Source organism: Dromiciops gliroides, chromosome 1 (assembly GCF_019393635.1).
Source record: "Dromiciops gliroides isolate mDroGli1 chromosome 1, mDroGli1.pri, whole genome shotgun sequence".
In the NCBI taxonomy this organism is placed as follows: domain Eukaryota; kingdom Metazoa; phylum Chordata; class Mammalia; order Microbiotheria; family Microbiotheriidae; genus Dromiciops; species Dromiciops gliroides.
This window is the reverse complement of record NC_057861.1, coordinates 29,706,268-29,720,577: the sequence shown is the minus strand read 5'-3', so window position 1 is coordinate 29,720,577 and position 14,310 is coordinate 29,706,268. Positions and strand designations below refer to the sequence as shown.

The 14,310-nt window shown below is 38.1% G+C and overlaps 1 protein-coding gene across 1 annotated transcript in view; it reads left to right on the top strand.

Moving 5' to 3' along the window:
• Positions 1 to 14,310, top strand: part of RAD9B (RAD9 checkpoint clamp component B) — a 57,114-nt gene that overhangs the window by 26,911 nt on the left and 15,893 nt on the right. The window contains exons 7-11 of the mRNA XM_043986312.1: positions 810 to 916; positions 5,608 to 5,714; positions 5,958 to 6,022; positions 7,101 to 7,223; positions 7,862 to 8,102. Coding sequence (XP_043842247.1) covers positions 810 to 916; positions 5,608 to 5,714; positions 5,958 to 6,022; positions 7,101 to 7,223; positions 7,862 to 8,102 — 643 coding nt within the window. The remainder of the gene's footprint in view (positions 1 to 809; positions 917 to 5,607; positions 5,715 to 5,957; positions 6,023 to 7,100; positions 7,224 to 7,861; positions 8,103 to 14,310) is intronic.

The window sequence follows — 14,310 nt, the reverse complement described above, 5'->3', positions numbered from 1 at the left end:
TTTTAAAAATCATTTTTTACCTTCTTGTACTGAGCATGTAAAAAAAAAAGCCAACCAATCATATTTCATAGGGAAATGACCAGAATATGGACAAAGTTAATTCATAGTGATTCAGAGTAATGCTGAGGACAAGAACTCTAAAAACAGGACTGGGTAAAGACAGTCTTGTGCATTTCTACTGGATAAAAACTTTAGTGATGTCAAGAATGGAATGAGATTTTTGGCTAAGTGATACAGAAATGGGAATGCACATGCCAAATGTATACATGTTTAATATCCCAAGATTTCAGGATGTGGGAAAAAGAGCTTAGAGAGGCAGTGCAACCTTCTTATTACAGCTGTGGAAACCAGAGTCCCAAGGGGCGAGAAGCCCTCCTTTGCCAAGGATTATAGGAGAGATTGGGCTGGAACAGAAGGGTTCAGATTTCCAGCCCAGTGCCCTGTGTCACCGCACCATACTAGGCCATCCTAGGAGGTGGTACAAGACCAATAGTTTTTAAATCCAGTTACACGTGTGACTAACTCTTTTCATGACTTTTTATTCTGGTGCTTTATTAAGACCACTGTGGGTTTAAAGGATATTATTAAAAGTTTTGTTGTTTCTGTGGTTTTCCATGAAGAATATCTTTTTAAAAACATACAATAAAATACTCAAATTTAAAGACAACAACTCACAAAGTCATTCTTTTGTTATGTGAAAATTAAAAAACCAGAACCATAACAACCCATATTGTGAGGTAAAAATTGAATTAACAGTTGGTAATGTAACTTGTTTTTGTTTCTTTTCCACTAACTTGAACCATTCTTAGGTTGTTGGCTGATATAATGATTCATTTTCCACTGAGTCAAGAAGAAATTACTTTAGCTGTGACACCAATGAATGTTTGCTTTAAGAGCTACATTGAGGATGAAATAGGTAAGAAGTACTTTTAATAATGCTTTTGTAGACAATTTTGAGGCTAAATCAATTAGAAATTATACAGTAGATTCAGAATTTTAAAAGTAATTTTTGTTATTTTTTGTTGTTGTTTTTAGTAATTTTTAATTAATATGTGAAAATTAAGCAAAAACTTTTGGAAAGGGGAGGTAGATTCATTCAAATTGGAACTTAAGTTGGGCACTGTTTTTAAGTTGAAGTTGGGTCACCAGAAAGGAAATGAATGTAGTAGTAATGATTTTGCCAGTAGTGAGGAAAGATTCAGTATGTTTTCTGTTACTTTTTTTTTTCTGTTACTTTTATAGCCCAAATAAAAGCATTTTACTTTGCAAATAAAATTAAGTTTTCAATTCACATTTTTTTAAAGAAAAAATAATTTTGGCCAAGTTATAAGTGAGGGAAACTTTCTAGATGGAATAAATGGAAAGAAAAAAAAATGAAAGTACATAAAGGTAGCTATCCTCAAAGCTTTGCTAATGGAGTAAAGGAGCTTAACAATGGGTGTAATAGAATCAGGGGTTTGGAGGTATCAAGAAAATGTGCCAGCATCTTTTCAGCACAACAGCTGGATTTAAACTGCTTGACTGAATCCCAAACTGGGATGATTATTCTGTTGTTGAAGAAAAGAACAATCACAAAGGAAGAAGCTATATTTGTTTTAAAAGGAGAAACTAGGAGAACCAGGGCTTCGATTGGTTGGATCAGATTCAGTGCCCTTTTTGGGGTAGTTATAGGGAGGATCGGAAAATAAACCTGACTTGGCAAAAACACCGCTTTTATTTGCTAAGACCACTTTGGATTAGGCCCAGTGCTACAGGTTAGGAGCTGAATACATGCCATTGCTCATAAAAACTTAGTGCAAGGATCAAAGGTTGTGCCCTGACTGCTGTGTCATTTCTTTAGCTTAGTTAGGTCTTGCCCCAAACATCGTGGAATCCCAGATATAGATCTGAGTGGGACCCAAACCTCTGGTCTAGTCCAGTCCCTTCACTTTTTTTTTTTGGTTTTTTTTGGGGGGTTTTTTTTGTTTTTTTTTTGTTTTTTTTTTTAGTGAGGCAATTGGGGTTAAGTGACTTGCCCACGGTCACACAGCTAGTGAGTGTGTAAAGTGTCTGAGGCCGGATTTGAACTCAGGTCCTCCTGAATCCAGGGCCGGTGCTCTATCCACTGAGCCACCTAGCTGCCCCCAGTCCCTTCACTTTTGAGAAGAGGGATTCAAGGCTCAGACAGGACAAGAGGCTTACCTAAGGCCACAGAGACCATAAAAAGGCCAGGACTTAAACCCAGGTCCTCAGACTCACAATCTAGTACCTTTTTTCATTCTCCCACACAATTTCTTGGCTACGGAGAATAACACAACTTTCTGCTGTTTGTGTTAAATATATATGTATATATAATCGATAGAAATAGATATAGATATAGATGTTGAAGGTGCACCTGTTTGGGTTTTTTAATTATTTTTTCCAATTATTAGACATTAGATTTTCCCTCCCCCTCTTTGCTCTTCCCTCGGGAAAAAAAAGAAAAAGGAACTAATAATTGTTACTTGCGGGCAGCTAGATGGCGCAGTGGATAGAGCACCGGCCCTGGATTCAGGAGTACCTGAGTTCAAATCCAGCCTCAGACGTTTAACACTTACTAGCTGTGTGACCCTGGGCAAGTCACTTAACCCCAATTGCCTTACTAAAAAAAAAAAAATTGTTACTTGCAACTAGTAATTATAGTCAAGCAAAACAAATTCTTATATTGGCCACGTTGAAAAATGCATTTTTCATTATTCACATTTAATCCAACACCTTTCTGTCAGGAGGTGAGTAACATTCATCATCACTGGTCCTCAGGAATTACGATTGATCATTGCATGATCAAAGTTCTTGAATCTTTTAAAATTATTCATTTTTAATGTTTATATTATAGCATAAGTCATTTTCCTGGGTCTGCTCATTTCACTTTGTATCAATCCGTTTAAATCTTGCCAAATTTCTCAGAAACTATTTTTCTTCATTTCTTTCAGCATAATATTCGACTACATTTAAATACCACAATCTGTTCAGTCATTCCTCAATAGATGGGCATCCCCTAAGTTTTTTGTCATTACAAAAAGAACTCACAGCTCTACTTGTTAGGTAGGGTTCTTACTCAAGTAAAAAACAATTAATTTAGAAGTATAAACTGTGCTTCTGACACTTTTATAGAAGAGCAAAAACGTTGCTAACTCCCATATATACACATAACTGGCCATTAATGGATAGTCAATGCAAGTTCAAACCAAGAAGGGATTTTGAAATGTAAGTTTACATTACTTTTGACACAGGATCATGGAATTGCACACCTGGAAAGGACATTAGGGTCTTTTAGTCCAATCCTCTCATTATAGACAAAGGAATTTCACCTCTAGTAAAGTGATTTGTCCAGAATCATAGAGGAGTAGAGTTTGGTCTTGAACCTGGGTTTCCTGAGTCCTTGGTCGTTGTAGGCATTTGAAAAGGAAACTTGATTTCGAAAGCAGGTTCCATTTACAGGTGCAAGTAATGATCCCATGCATTACTGGGTTGTTTAAAGATGAAAGTTTGTGGGGAGGGGGAAGATAGCTTTTCTGCGCTTGGGATTATTTTGGTGATCAAAGCATAAGATAGTCCCTTCTAAAATATTTGAACATATACAATTTGAACATATACAATTGTTATTTTGATGAATTCTTCCTATCTCAGATCTAGAAAGCACACATTGAAATCATACTTTTACTTTGAAAAAAAGCATTATCTTATAAGAATTTAGTTGTTAGATCAACTTAGAAAAGAACAAGTATGTTTAAAGTAACAATTTCATTTTTAGCAGATGGCATTGTGCAGGACATCTCAAAGTAAATGTTGCTTGTGTAATTTAAATTGAATGTTTACAATGCATTGCAAAATTCACATTGAGTCAGTTTCCTTTCTGAGCAAAGGGCATTTAAATATATTGTTTAGTCGACAAAATCAGATCCACAGAATTAGAAGGGACCTTATAGACTATCTAAATGATACTTTGCCCACGTTAGGTCCTTAATAAATGTTTATTGAATTTAGTCTGGTTCTACCTTCTCGTTTTACCGAGAAGAGAAAAGGTTCAGGGAGGTCAGCTGATTTGCCCAAGGTTACATAGTGGTAGGGCTGAGATGAGACCCCAAATCCAGTCCTTCTTTCTACGTGTTTACTGGTAGGCCTTTTGTCTTCCTAATTAAAACTAGCTAGTCTTATGTGTTGCAAATTGTCACTGATTATACCATTATCTTTCATTTGATGAATTTTCATTATACAGAAATACAAACATGGATAAGGTCTGGATTTACTCTCCTGGCTCTCTCCATTCACAATTCAGGTCCCCAAAGCATGGGTCTTCTGGCCCTTTGGGATTCTAGAGTGTCTTTCTAATGTTGTAGTCTCCACTAGTGTGCTTCTCACATAAGTATTAGTCAGTGAGATTTAATTAACTTTTAGAAAGGAGTATTTACTAAAGTAATATAGTTGGTATAGTTGGTACAAATATTCCTCTCCAAAGTCTGCACCTCTACCACCAGTACAGAGTTCAGGGAAAAGTGAGCCTAAGCTTGCTGAGCATGTGGCACAGTGGGCAGATCCCACTTCCTGGAAGTCCTTTCTCCTTAGGGATGGTGTATTTCTTGTGGCATTTTAGCTCCCCAGGCCGACTCTGCCAGAAGCTGTCCCAGAGATGCTGCTAGAGTGCTGGTGAGAAGCTGGGAAGTCTAAAACCTCCCAGCTCTGCAGAGCTTGCACCGTCCTACTCTGGCCAGGGAGGAAGGACAGGAAGCAAAGACCAGGACTGCCACGTTCTCTTCCTCCTCCCCACGGAGTTCCTTTTCAGGGGCGGCTCTCTCTCCTCTCCATCACCAGGCACTTCAATCTCTTGGGCCCTGGTCAACTAACTCCTGATTTTATAACAATAACAGTACTTACTAACATTTATACAGCATTTACCATGTGCCATGGACTTTAAAGTACTGCACAAATATTCTCATTTGATCCTTACAACAACCCTGGGAAGTAGGTGCTATGATTATCCCCATTTTACAGATGAGGAAACTGAGGCATACTGAGGTTAAGTGACTTGGCCAGGGTCATACAGCATGTAAGAGTCTGAGGCTGGATTTGAACCCAGGTCTTCCAGGCCCAGCCCTCTATCCATAGTGCCACCTAGCTGTGCCTAAGTCTCCCAGCCAATATGAACAGATATCCTGGGAGGTGTCCAGGGCTTGTTCACACCTAGTGAACAATCAAGGTATGCCTTCATAGGATAAATGTCTCAGGCCCAAGCATCAATTACTCTACTCAATCAAGCCCCATCCTTACAATGAAACAAATAATTAGGGAATAGATAAAAAAGGACTCATTTTTACGTCCTTTGAATAGAAACTCATAATTGCCTGGAAAGTATTCACTTCTGCAAAGCCCTGTTTATAAGTCACTTTCTTCCTGAATTCCTTCAAGTGCATTGGGTTTGTCAAATCTTGCCACTCCCACAGTACTCACATTGGAGTGACAATGCCAGTCACATAGATTTTCTCAAAGTAAGACTTAGTAGAGGTCAATCAGTATTTATGAGAATACTAGAACAAGCAGAGACCATGGATTAGACTGCTTTCATCCTTGCTTTTTCTAATGTTTGAACAGATTTTGCCAAGTCTATGTACACTGAAATGCATCTTGATCCCGATGAATTTGACTACTTTCAAGTTGGAGTTGACACTGAAGTAACATTTTGTCTCAAAGAACTGAGGGTAAAGACTCATATTTCCTTCATGCTAAGGTTTACGATGATTTTTTTTCCTTTTTTTTTGGGGGGGGGCTGGGCAATGAGGGTTAAGTGACTTGCCCAGGGTCATACAGCTAGTGTCAAGTGTCTAAGGTCACATTTGAACTTAGGTTCTCCTGAATCCAGGGCCTGTGCTTTATCTAATGCGCCATCTAGCTGCCCCCAGTGATTATTTCTATTTCATAGAAATCCAACTTTTTTCTTTTAGGGACTGCTGGTATTTTCAGAAGCTACATCTGCTCCTGTATCTATTTATTTTGATCTTTCTGGAAAGTAAGTCCCTTATCATATTACTGAGCAGCAACATATTAATTTATTAACAAATCATAAAATTATAATTTATTATATCTAACCATAATATATTAAATAAATAATATATTAATTTATGGATATTACGATCAAAACTTCTAGAATCTCACAATGAAAATAGTTAACCTAGAAACCACATCATGCTGGCAGAGCACTGATTATCCTATACAAGGTAATTCTGTGTAATATCATTCCTAGGCACTTAAATATTTTTATTTTAAAATAAGCCATAGCAGCTGATTGTGGTGGCACACTCCTGAGGAGGCTGAGGCCAGTGGCTTGTTTGAGTTTGGGATTTCTGAGCTGAAGTGGGGTTAAAACTGATAGGATGGGGGGCAGCTAGGTGGCACAGTGGATAAAGCAATGGTCCTGGATTCAGGAAGACCTGAGTTCAAATCCAGCCTCAGATACTTGACACTTACTAGCTGTGTGACCCTGGGCAAGTCACTTAACCCCAATTGTCTCACCAAAAAACAAAACAAAACAAAACAAACCCAAAACTGATAGGATGTACAAATTAAGTCTGGCCCTAGCATAATGAGCCCTTGGAAATGGAGGACCACCAAGCTTGCTCAGGAGGAGCCAAGCAGCCTCAGTCAGAAAAACAGAGCAAGTTTAAAAGCTTCAGCAGTTCTGTGTTGGGATGAGGCTGGTGAGTAGCCACTGCCCTTCCAGCTAACCCAGTCTCAAAATAACAACATCAACAGTGAACTAAACTAGACGATAGAATACAATTTTTTAATTCCATGAAAGACATCTGCAAGTTTTCTATAGTGTATTTAAGTGAAACAATTTATAAAATGGGTACAGTGATAGGAAACTGTACCTATAACTCAAATTAATTGTCTTTTCAAAAACTAAAGTATATTATATAGGATTTTGAAAGCAAATCTTACATTGTATATTCTTACCTGTGAATGGAAAAAGATATTTATGCTTGGTCATTTCTATTCCAAAATTAAGTATCTCTCACTGTATGCCTCGTTTCTGTGCTATTCGTGAGGATTCAAGTATCAATTATGCTCTGGTTTTATCTTTCTAGACCTGTGGCTTTCAGCATTGATGAAATGGTGTTAGAAGCTACTTTTGTTTTGGCCACATTAGCTGATATTCAAAGTAGGAGATCTTCTCCAAGTTCAGTGTGCCTTTCACAAACACTGAAAAGGTAAAGATATTTTCTTCCTGTAGGACTGAGCACACCACTGCAGCCTTATTCTGAAATAATCAGTGATATCCAATAGAGAATAATTGAGGTACAAATTATAAAATTGGAAATCTTTTCCAAGTTAAAAAAAAGCTGTAGTAAGACTAGTGAGACACTAGCCATAATCATACAAGAAATATAATGTATCAGGTTCTGTTCTCTCTTTTACCAAATATTTAACCAGCTTGTCTGACTAGCATTTGCTAGCCATTCAAACCTCATTTCTATCTTGGATCAATCTTTCCCTCATTCATCAAGATAAAAACTTCCTAAGTAGTCCCCAAATTCCTTGTGTTGGGCTCTCCTCAGAAATAGAGAACCATTATGTTTCTCTCTGTTACACTACCATATATCACAATATATGCAATTGGTCTGATATACTCAAAAACCTAATCTGTTTGGAAGAGTTTAAAAAGTACTCTACTTGGTTTTTGACATTCAATAATTGATTAAATATTATTTCTTGTATAAAACATACTAGGAATGAACGAATATAGTCATTAAACCTAATGCTATTAATTGCCACTTTTTTCCCCCTATCAATCCCATAGGACATATTCCAAAGTAACTGGTTCATTTAATCCCTTTTAATACTCCAGGTCAGATCTGATAAAGTCAAAGTCAGACATCGAATGCAATGTGATAAACATAGAGGAGTCGACCACAGTCAAAACAGCATCCAAGAGACCCTTGTACAATGAGAGACAGATCAATGCCACTGAATTAGAAAGTTTTACTATTCCTGCAGTGAAAAGATTGGACACACACATCACTGGAACAACAGAAAACGACCTTAGCATCACGGGAGAGGTGATGCCAAAGACTCAAGTCTATAATAAGGTAAAGGGAAATTATTGGAAGCATGTATCAATAAAAATTCCATTCAGAAACTCAGAAAAAAATTCCCTGGCTAAGGCAAGGAAGAAAGAAGAATTTATTAAAGCACTTATGTTCCAGACATTGTGCTAAGTGCAAAAATATAATACAAAAATAAGCAAAAATATAATCTCTGCTCTTAAAGAGCTTATATTCTTTGTTTGTTTTTGGGGTTTTTTTGGGGGGCAGTGGGGGTTAAGTGACTTGCCCAGGGTCACACAGCTAATATGTGTCAAGTGTCTGAGGCAGGATTTGAACTCAGGTACTCCTGAATCCAAGGCCAGTGCTTTATCCACTGTGCCACCTAGCTGCCCCCTAAGAGCTTATATTCTAATGAAGGAGGACAAGGATAGTGGTGGGGATGAAGGTATTTGGTACTGGGGCACAGTTTTGAATTTCAGAGGAAGTCAGCAAGAGAGTGGAGGGACCCTGAATTATGAGCCAGGAGATGGGGGTTCCATTATTTTTTATTATTTATTTTTGACATTTTTCTTTTTAAATTCTGATGTCCAAATTCTTTCCCTCACTCCTACCCCTCCCCCACTCACTGAGAAGGCAAACAATATATCAGTTATACCTGTGAAATCATGCAAAAACATCTTTTCATAGTAGCCATACTACAAAAACAAAAAACAAAAAAATAAGGAAAGTGAGAAAATTATAATTCAGTTTGCACTGAGAGTTCATCAGTTCTCTCTCTGGAGATGGATAGGATTTTTTTCATCATAAGTCCTTTGGAATTGTCTTGGATCACTGTACTCATCAGAGTAGCCAAGTCTTTCACAGTTGATCATTACAAGTGTACTATGCACATTGAACTCCCGGTTCTTCTCACTTCACTTTGCATCAGTTCATATAGGTCTTGCCATGTTTTTTCTGAAACCATCCCCCTCATCACTTGCTATATACCACAATAGTATTTCATCACAATCATATGCCCCAATTTGTTCAGCCATTCCCCTGTTGATGGACATCCCTTCAATTTACAATTCTTTGCCACCTCAAAAAAGAACTGCTATAAAAATTTTTGTACATGTGGGTCCTTTTCCTTTCTTTTTTACCTCTCCTTCCTCTTTGATACAGATCTAATAGTGGTTGTTGTTGTTGTTTGTCCTTCATTCTGCAAGAAGACCATGACATTGGGGTGATGCCATGACTTGCAGTGAATTGGATTTAAGTGAGGGAGGGCTATGCAAAGTCACCAACCTTACTTTCTCCTCCAAAAGAGCCATCTAGGTCCAGTGGAAAGGAATACATCAGGATGATTGGAGATTGCCCCAAATGTTTGAGGCAATTGGGGTTAAGTGACTTGCCCAGGGTCACACAGCTAGTAAGTGTCTGAGATGAAATTTGAAATCAGGTCCTCCCAACTTCAGGGACAGTGCTCTATCCAGTGCACTGCCTAGCCACTCCTCTAATTTGCTGGGTCAAAGAAGGATTAAATTTGTTCTTCTTGACTCTAGAGTCAGAACTAAGAACAAGGCATGTTGGAGGGAGAGGGATTGTGGCAGAACATCAGATATAAGAGTTGGTGTAAGGAAGAACTTCCTAACGGTGAGAACTGTGCAAAGGAAAATGGATTCAGGTTGCCTTGTGTGGTAGTGAGTGGGTTTTGTCTCACTAAAGGCTTTCCAATGGTTGACCGCTTGTTAGCAATGTTATAGAAAGAGATTCTTAACCATAGACAAGTTGGAAGAGACAGGTCCATTCCAACGCAGGTTCTATAATTGGTTCTCTTAAGTAAATTGATTTTCCCTTGAAAATTTCCTTGAAGGAAAACTTCATCCTAACTTCACCTGAATAGTGTCAGATATTACAATTATAGCGAAGTCCAAATTAGTCAGGCTTTATATATTGATCACTACAATTTTAACACAACAGAAAACTATCATTTTAAATATTGCATAAGGGACTAAGTAAAAATGTAGGTTAGAATATAAATAAGTGAAACATTAAGCATTCTTACATTGTTAATCATAAAAATGTATAGCATCTTTCATTTTGTAGGTTTACATGAAGTTCCCCACACCAACAAAAGTGCATCTAAGTAAGTTCTGGATTGTTGCAAATAAGGTTAGAAGATTTTATTAGTCAGAATCATTTCAGCAGATTTATGATCTCATTCAATCAATGGGTGAATGAAACAAACATTTAATAAGTACTTGCTATGTGCAAGACATTGTACTAGATGTTTTTCCCTTCCCTGATGCAGCATATTATCTCTTGTAACAAAGATTAAATAAGTGAGTACCTCACAGCTATCAACTTGGCAAAGATGACACATGACAAAAACAACAAATATTGGAGGGGCTATGGGAAAAACTGGAGCATGAATGCACTGTTGATAGAGCAGTGAATTGGTAAAACCATTCTGAAAAGCAAGTTACTAAACTGTGCATGCCCTTAGACTCAGGGATAACACTCATAGGCATATACCAGAAAGCAGAGAAAGAGGAAAAGAACCAATATGTACAAACATATTTATAGCAGCAATTTTCAGAGTAGCAAAACCTGGAAAGTAGGGGGGTACTCACCTATTGGGAAATGGCTAAACAACATGTGGTATATATATATATCCAATGGAATAATTGTGTCATAAAGGCTGAAATGAATAGTTTCAAAAGAAACCAACATATGTCTGAACTGATGCAGAATGCAATGAGAAGAACCAGGAGAATAATTTATACAATGACATTATAAAGAAAAGCAGCTTTAATATTCTTTTTTTTTTTGGGTGAGGCAATTGGAGTTAAGTGACTTGCCCAGGGTCACACAGCTAGTAAGTGTTAAGTGTCTGAGGCCAGATTTGAACTCAGGTACTCCTGACTCCAGGGCCGGTGCTCTATCTACTGTGCCACCTAGCTGCCCCCTTAACATTCTTTAGAACAGTGATCAATGAAGGGACAAACATGATCCCAGAGGACCAAGGCTGGAACACACTCACCACCTCCTACCAGAGAGGCGATGGACTCAAAATGCAGAATGAAAGATACATTTTTAAGACATGGTTGATGAGGGGACTTGTTTCCCTTGACTAGATATATGTGTTATGAGGGTTTCCTTTTCCTTAACATAGAAGCTTGGGGTTTTTAAGAGAAAAAAATCAGCTCAGCAAAACTAAACAATTCACTTACAGAATTTATAATATTTCATGCTCATAATCTGCTACATCTGAAATGAGGGGAGGGAAAGGAAATACATTTTTTCAGCTCTTCCTTAAGACAAGTCTTGGTTATTATAATATAACTGCATTCAGCTTTATTTTATTTTTTGTTTCTTGCTGTTCTTCCCATTTACCATGTTTTAGTCACTACACATAATGTTTTCCTGGTTCTGGCTACTTCATGCTGCATCAGTTCATGCAAGTCTTTTTTTTTGGGGGGGGGGGCAATGAGGGTTAAGTGATTTGCCCAGGGTCACACAGCTAGCAAGTGTCAAGTGTCTGAGGCTGGATTTGAACTCAGGTCCTCCTGAATCCGGGGCTAGTGCTTTATCCACTGCACCACTCAGCTGCCCCCCTCATGCAAGTCTTCATGTGCATCTCTGATTTCATGTTTCTTGTTTCCTATAGCACAGAAATACTTCACCACATTTAATGCCCAGATTTGTCCAGTCTTTCCTCAATTTATGGGCCCCTATTTCCAGTTTTTTGCTTCCATAAAAGGACTACTATGAATATATTTGTGTATATGGGACCTTTGTATTTTTTTACCTCCTTGGAATATATGGTTCACAGTGAGATCTCTGGGTCAAAGGGTATGGACATTGAAGACATTTTTATCATTTTGATTCAGTGGAGATTGAAATGTTCAGTGACCATAGTCATATAGCATCACCAGTGTTACTCTATTGTCTAATGGTGGCATCAAACTGATCCCAGCACCTCAAAGGCTCTTCCAGCTCAGTATAAGGTCTGGCAGATCTCACCATTGTGGGAAGCTTCAAACAAACCCCAGTGACAGACTGTGTATCTTGTGTTTGAGCAACAGCCTTGATACATTCAGGGATGCTAATCACCAGATTGGCCGCTGCGTGGCAACTTTGCTGGCCACACCCATACCAAAGACTAACAACAGGGGCCTGCTTAAAATTTTTTTTTTTTTTTGTGGGGCAGTGAGGATTAAGTGACTTGCCCAGAGTCACACAGCTAGTAAGTGTAAAGTGTCTGAGGTTGGATTTGAACTCAGGTCCTCCTGAATCCAGGGCCAGTGCTTTATCCACTGCACCACCTAGCTGCCCCCACTTTATACATTTTACAACACTGGTGCTTAAAAGATGTGTGAAAGATTATGAGCAACATCATCTTACAAATAGTGAAGACCAGTGGAAGAGAAAATGAGTGTGGGAGAAGTTCGTCATGAGACTCAATAAGCCAGCACATCCCAAGAGCATTTGCAGATGCAGCTAGGAGAATAAACACAGGACAAAAGGGACCCATTTGCCAGCATCTCTATACCAACAGTAACAATCAGTGCACATTAGGCAAAGAAACAGTGGCTACTGAACAACATATCACTGCATGCTGCCAAAATGGGGCATTTACCAGATCCATGAAAGACACAATCAGGCAGCTAGAATGATACAGCAGAAGCTCATTATTCTTTATAAACTACCAGGAGACAAATCCTCACACTACAAATACAAATCCTAAAATCTTCTTGAGAATTCTACCCATAAACTATGCTGGCACTGGAGCATACTTACAGACTGAATTGTGGCCCACAACCTCCCAGACATAATATTGACCCATCAAAATTTTAGAATAGTGTTTTAAATAGATGCTTTGAGATTGTAGAAGTCTTAAAATGTTTAAGCTGTATGGAATGGAAAGCTTTCAAAATATAGAGACCTAGTAGGAGATACTAAAACCATGTAGAAACAGGACAAAGTACCTGTCATGCCTGTCATCCTGTCCACTGTTAGAAAAGTCCCAAAGATGCTTTTAGTGAGTCTACAGCAGATGAACTTACATCCCAGTATTTAGTTACTAAAGCAGTTATTTTATTGACCTGTTTAATAGTTCACAGAACATTGGATTTAAAAGAATAATAGCTGGTTAACAGCTTGTCCTCGGACTGTTTCTATATGAACCCCATAAAACTGAGAACAAATTAACAACAGTACTAATAATGAATAACGTTGATCAAGAAGGCTATGGCTGAGTATGGCAAGAGACTTGCCAGCATCCTGAAATTAGTTTCTGTAGGAAGAACATATTTCAAATAATTAACACCTCTAAAATACTAGCCTTAATGCACACTTTCAATTGTCTAAAACATGTGATTGTAATTCAGTTGTTCAGCAGTGTCTGATTCTTCCTGACCCCATGGACCATAACACCATGGACCAGATCCTTCTATCCTCCATTATCTCCTGAAATCTGTCCAGCCTCATAATCATTGCTTCCACAACACTCTCTATCCATCTCATTCTCTGCCATCCCCTTCTCTTTTTGCCTTCAATCTTTCTTAATATCAGGGTCTTTTCCAGTAAGTCCCTTTTTTTTCTCAACATGTAGCCAAAATATTTAAGCTTCAGCCACATTATTTGATATTCCAGTGAATAATCTGAATTAATGTCTTTAAGTATTGACTGATTTGATCTCTTTGCTGTTTGTTCAAGGGACTCTCAAAAGTCTTTTCCAGCACCACAATTTGAAAGTGTCAATTCTGTGGTAGTCATCTTTCCTTATAGCCCAACTCTCACAACCATACATTGTTATATTGAATAGAATTTTATTTTCCAAAATATATGTAAAAACAAATTTTAACATCAATTTTAAAAAAATTTGTGTTCCAACTTCTCTTCCTCCTCCATTCCCACCCCCCACCCACTAGAACTCAAGCATTTCAAAATAAGTTATACATGAGTGGTCAAGGAAAACATTCCCATATTAGCTAGGTTGTGAGAGAAAACAGTCAAAAAAACCTCCAAAACTTCAGATTGAGGAATTGTCAAAGAGGAAAAAAAAAGTTTTTAAATGTGTTTCCAGGGACAGCTAGGTGGTACAGTGGACAGAGCACCAGTCCTGGAATCAGGAGCACCTGAGCTCAAATCCCGCCTCAGACACTCAACACCCACCAGCTGTGTGACCCTGGGCAAGCCACTCAACCCCAACTGCCTCACCAAAAAAAAAAAAAAAGAAAGAAAGAAAGAAAGAAAAAAAATGTAT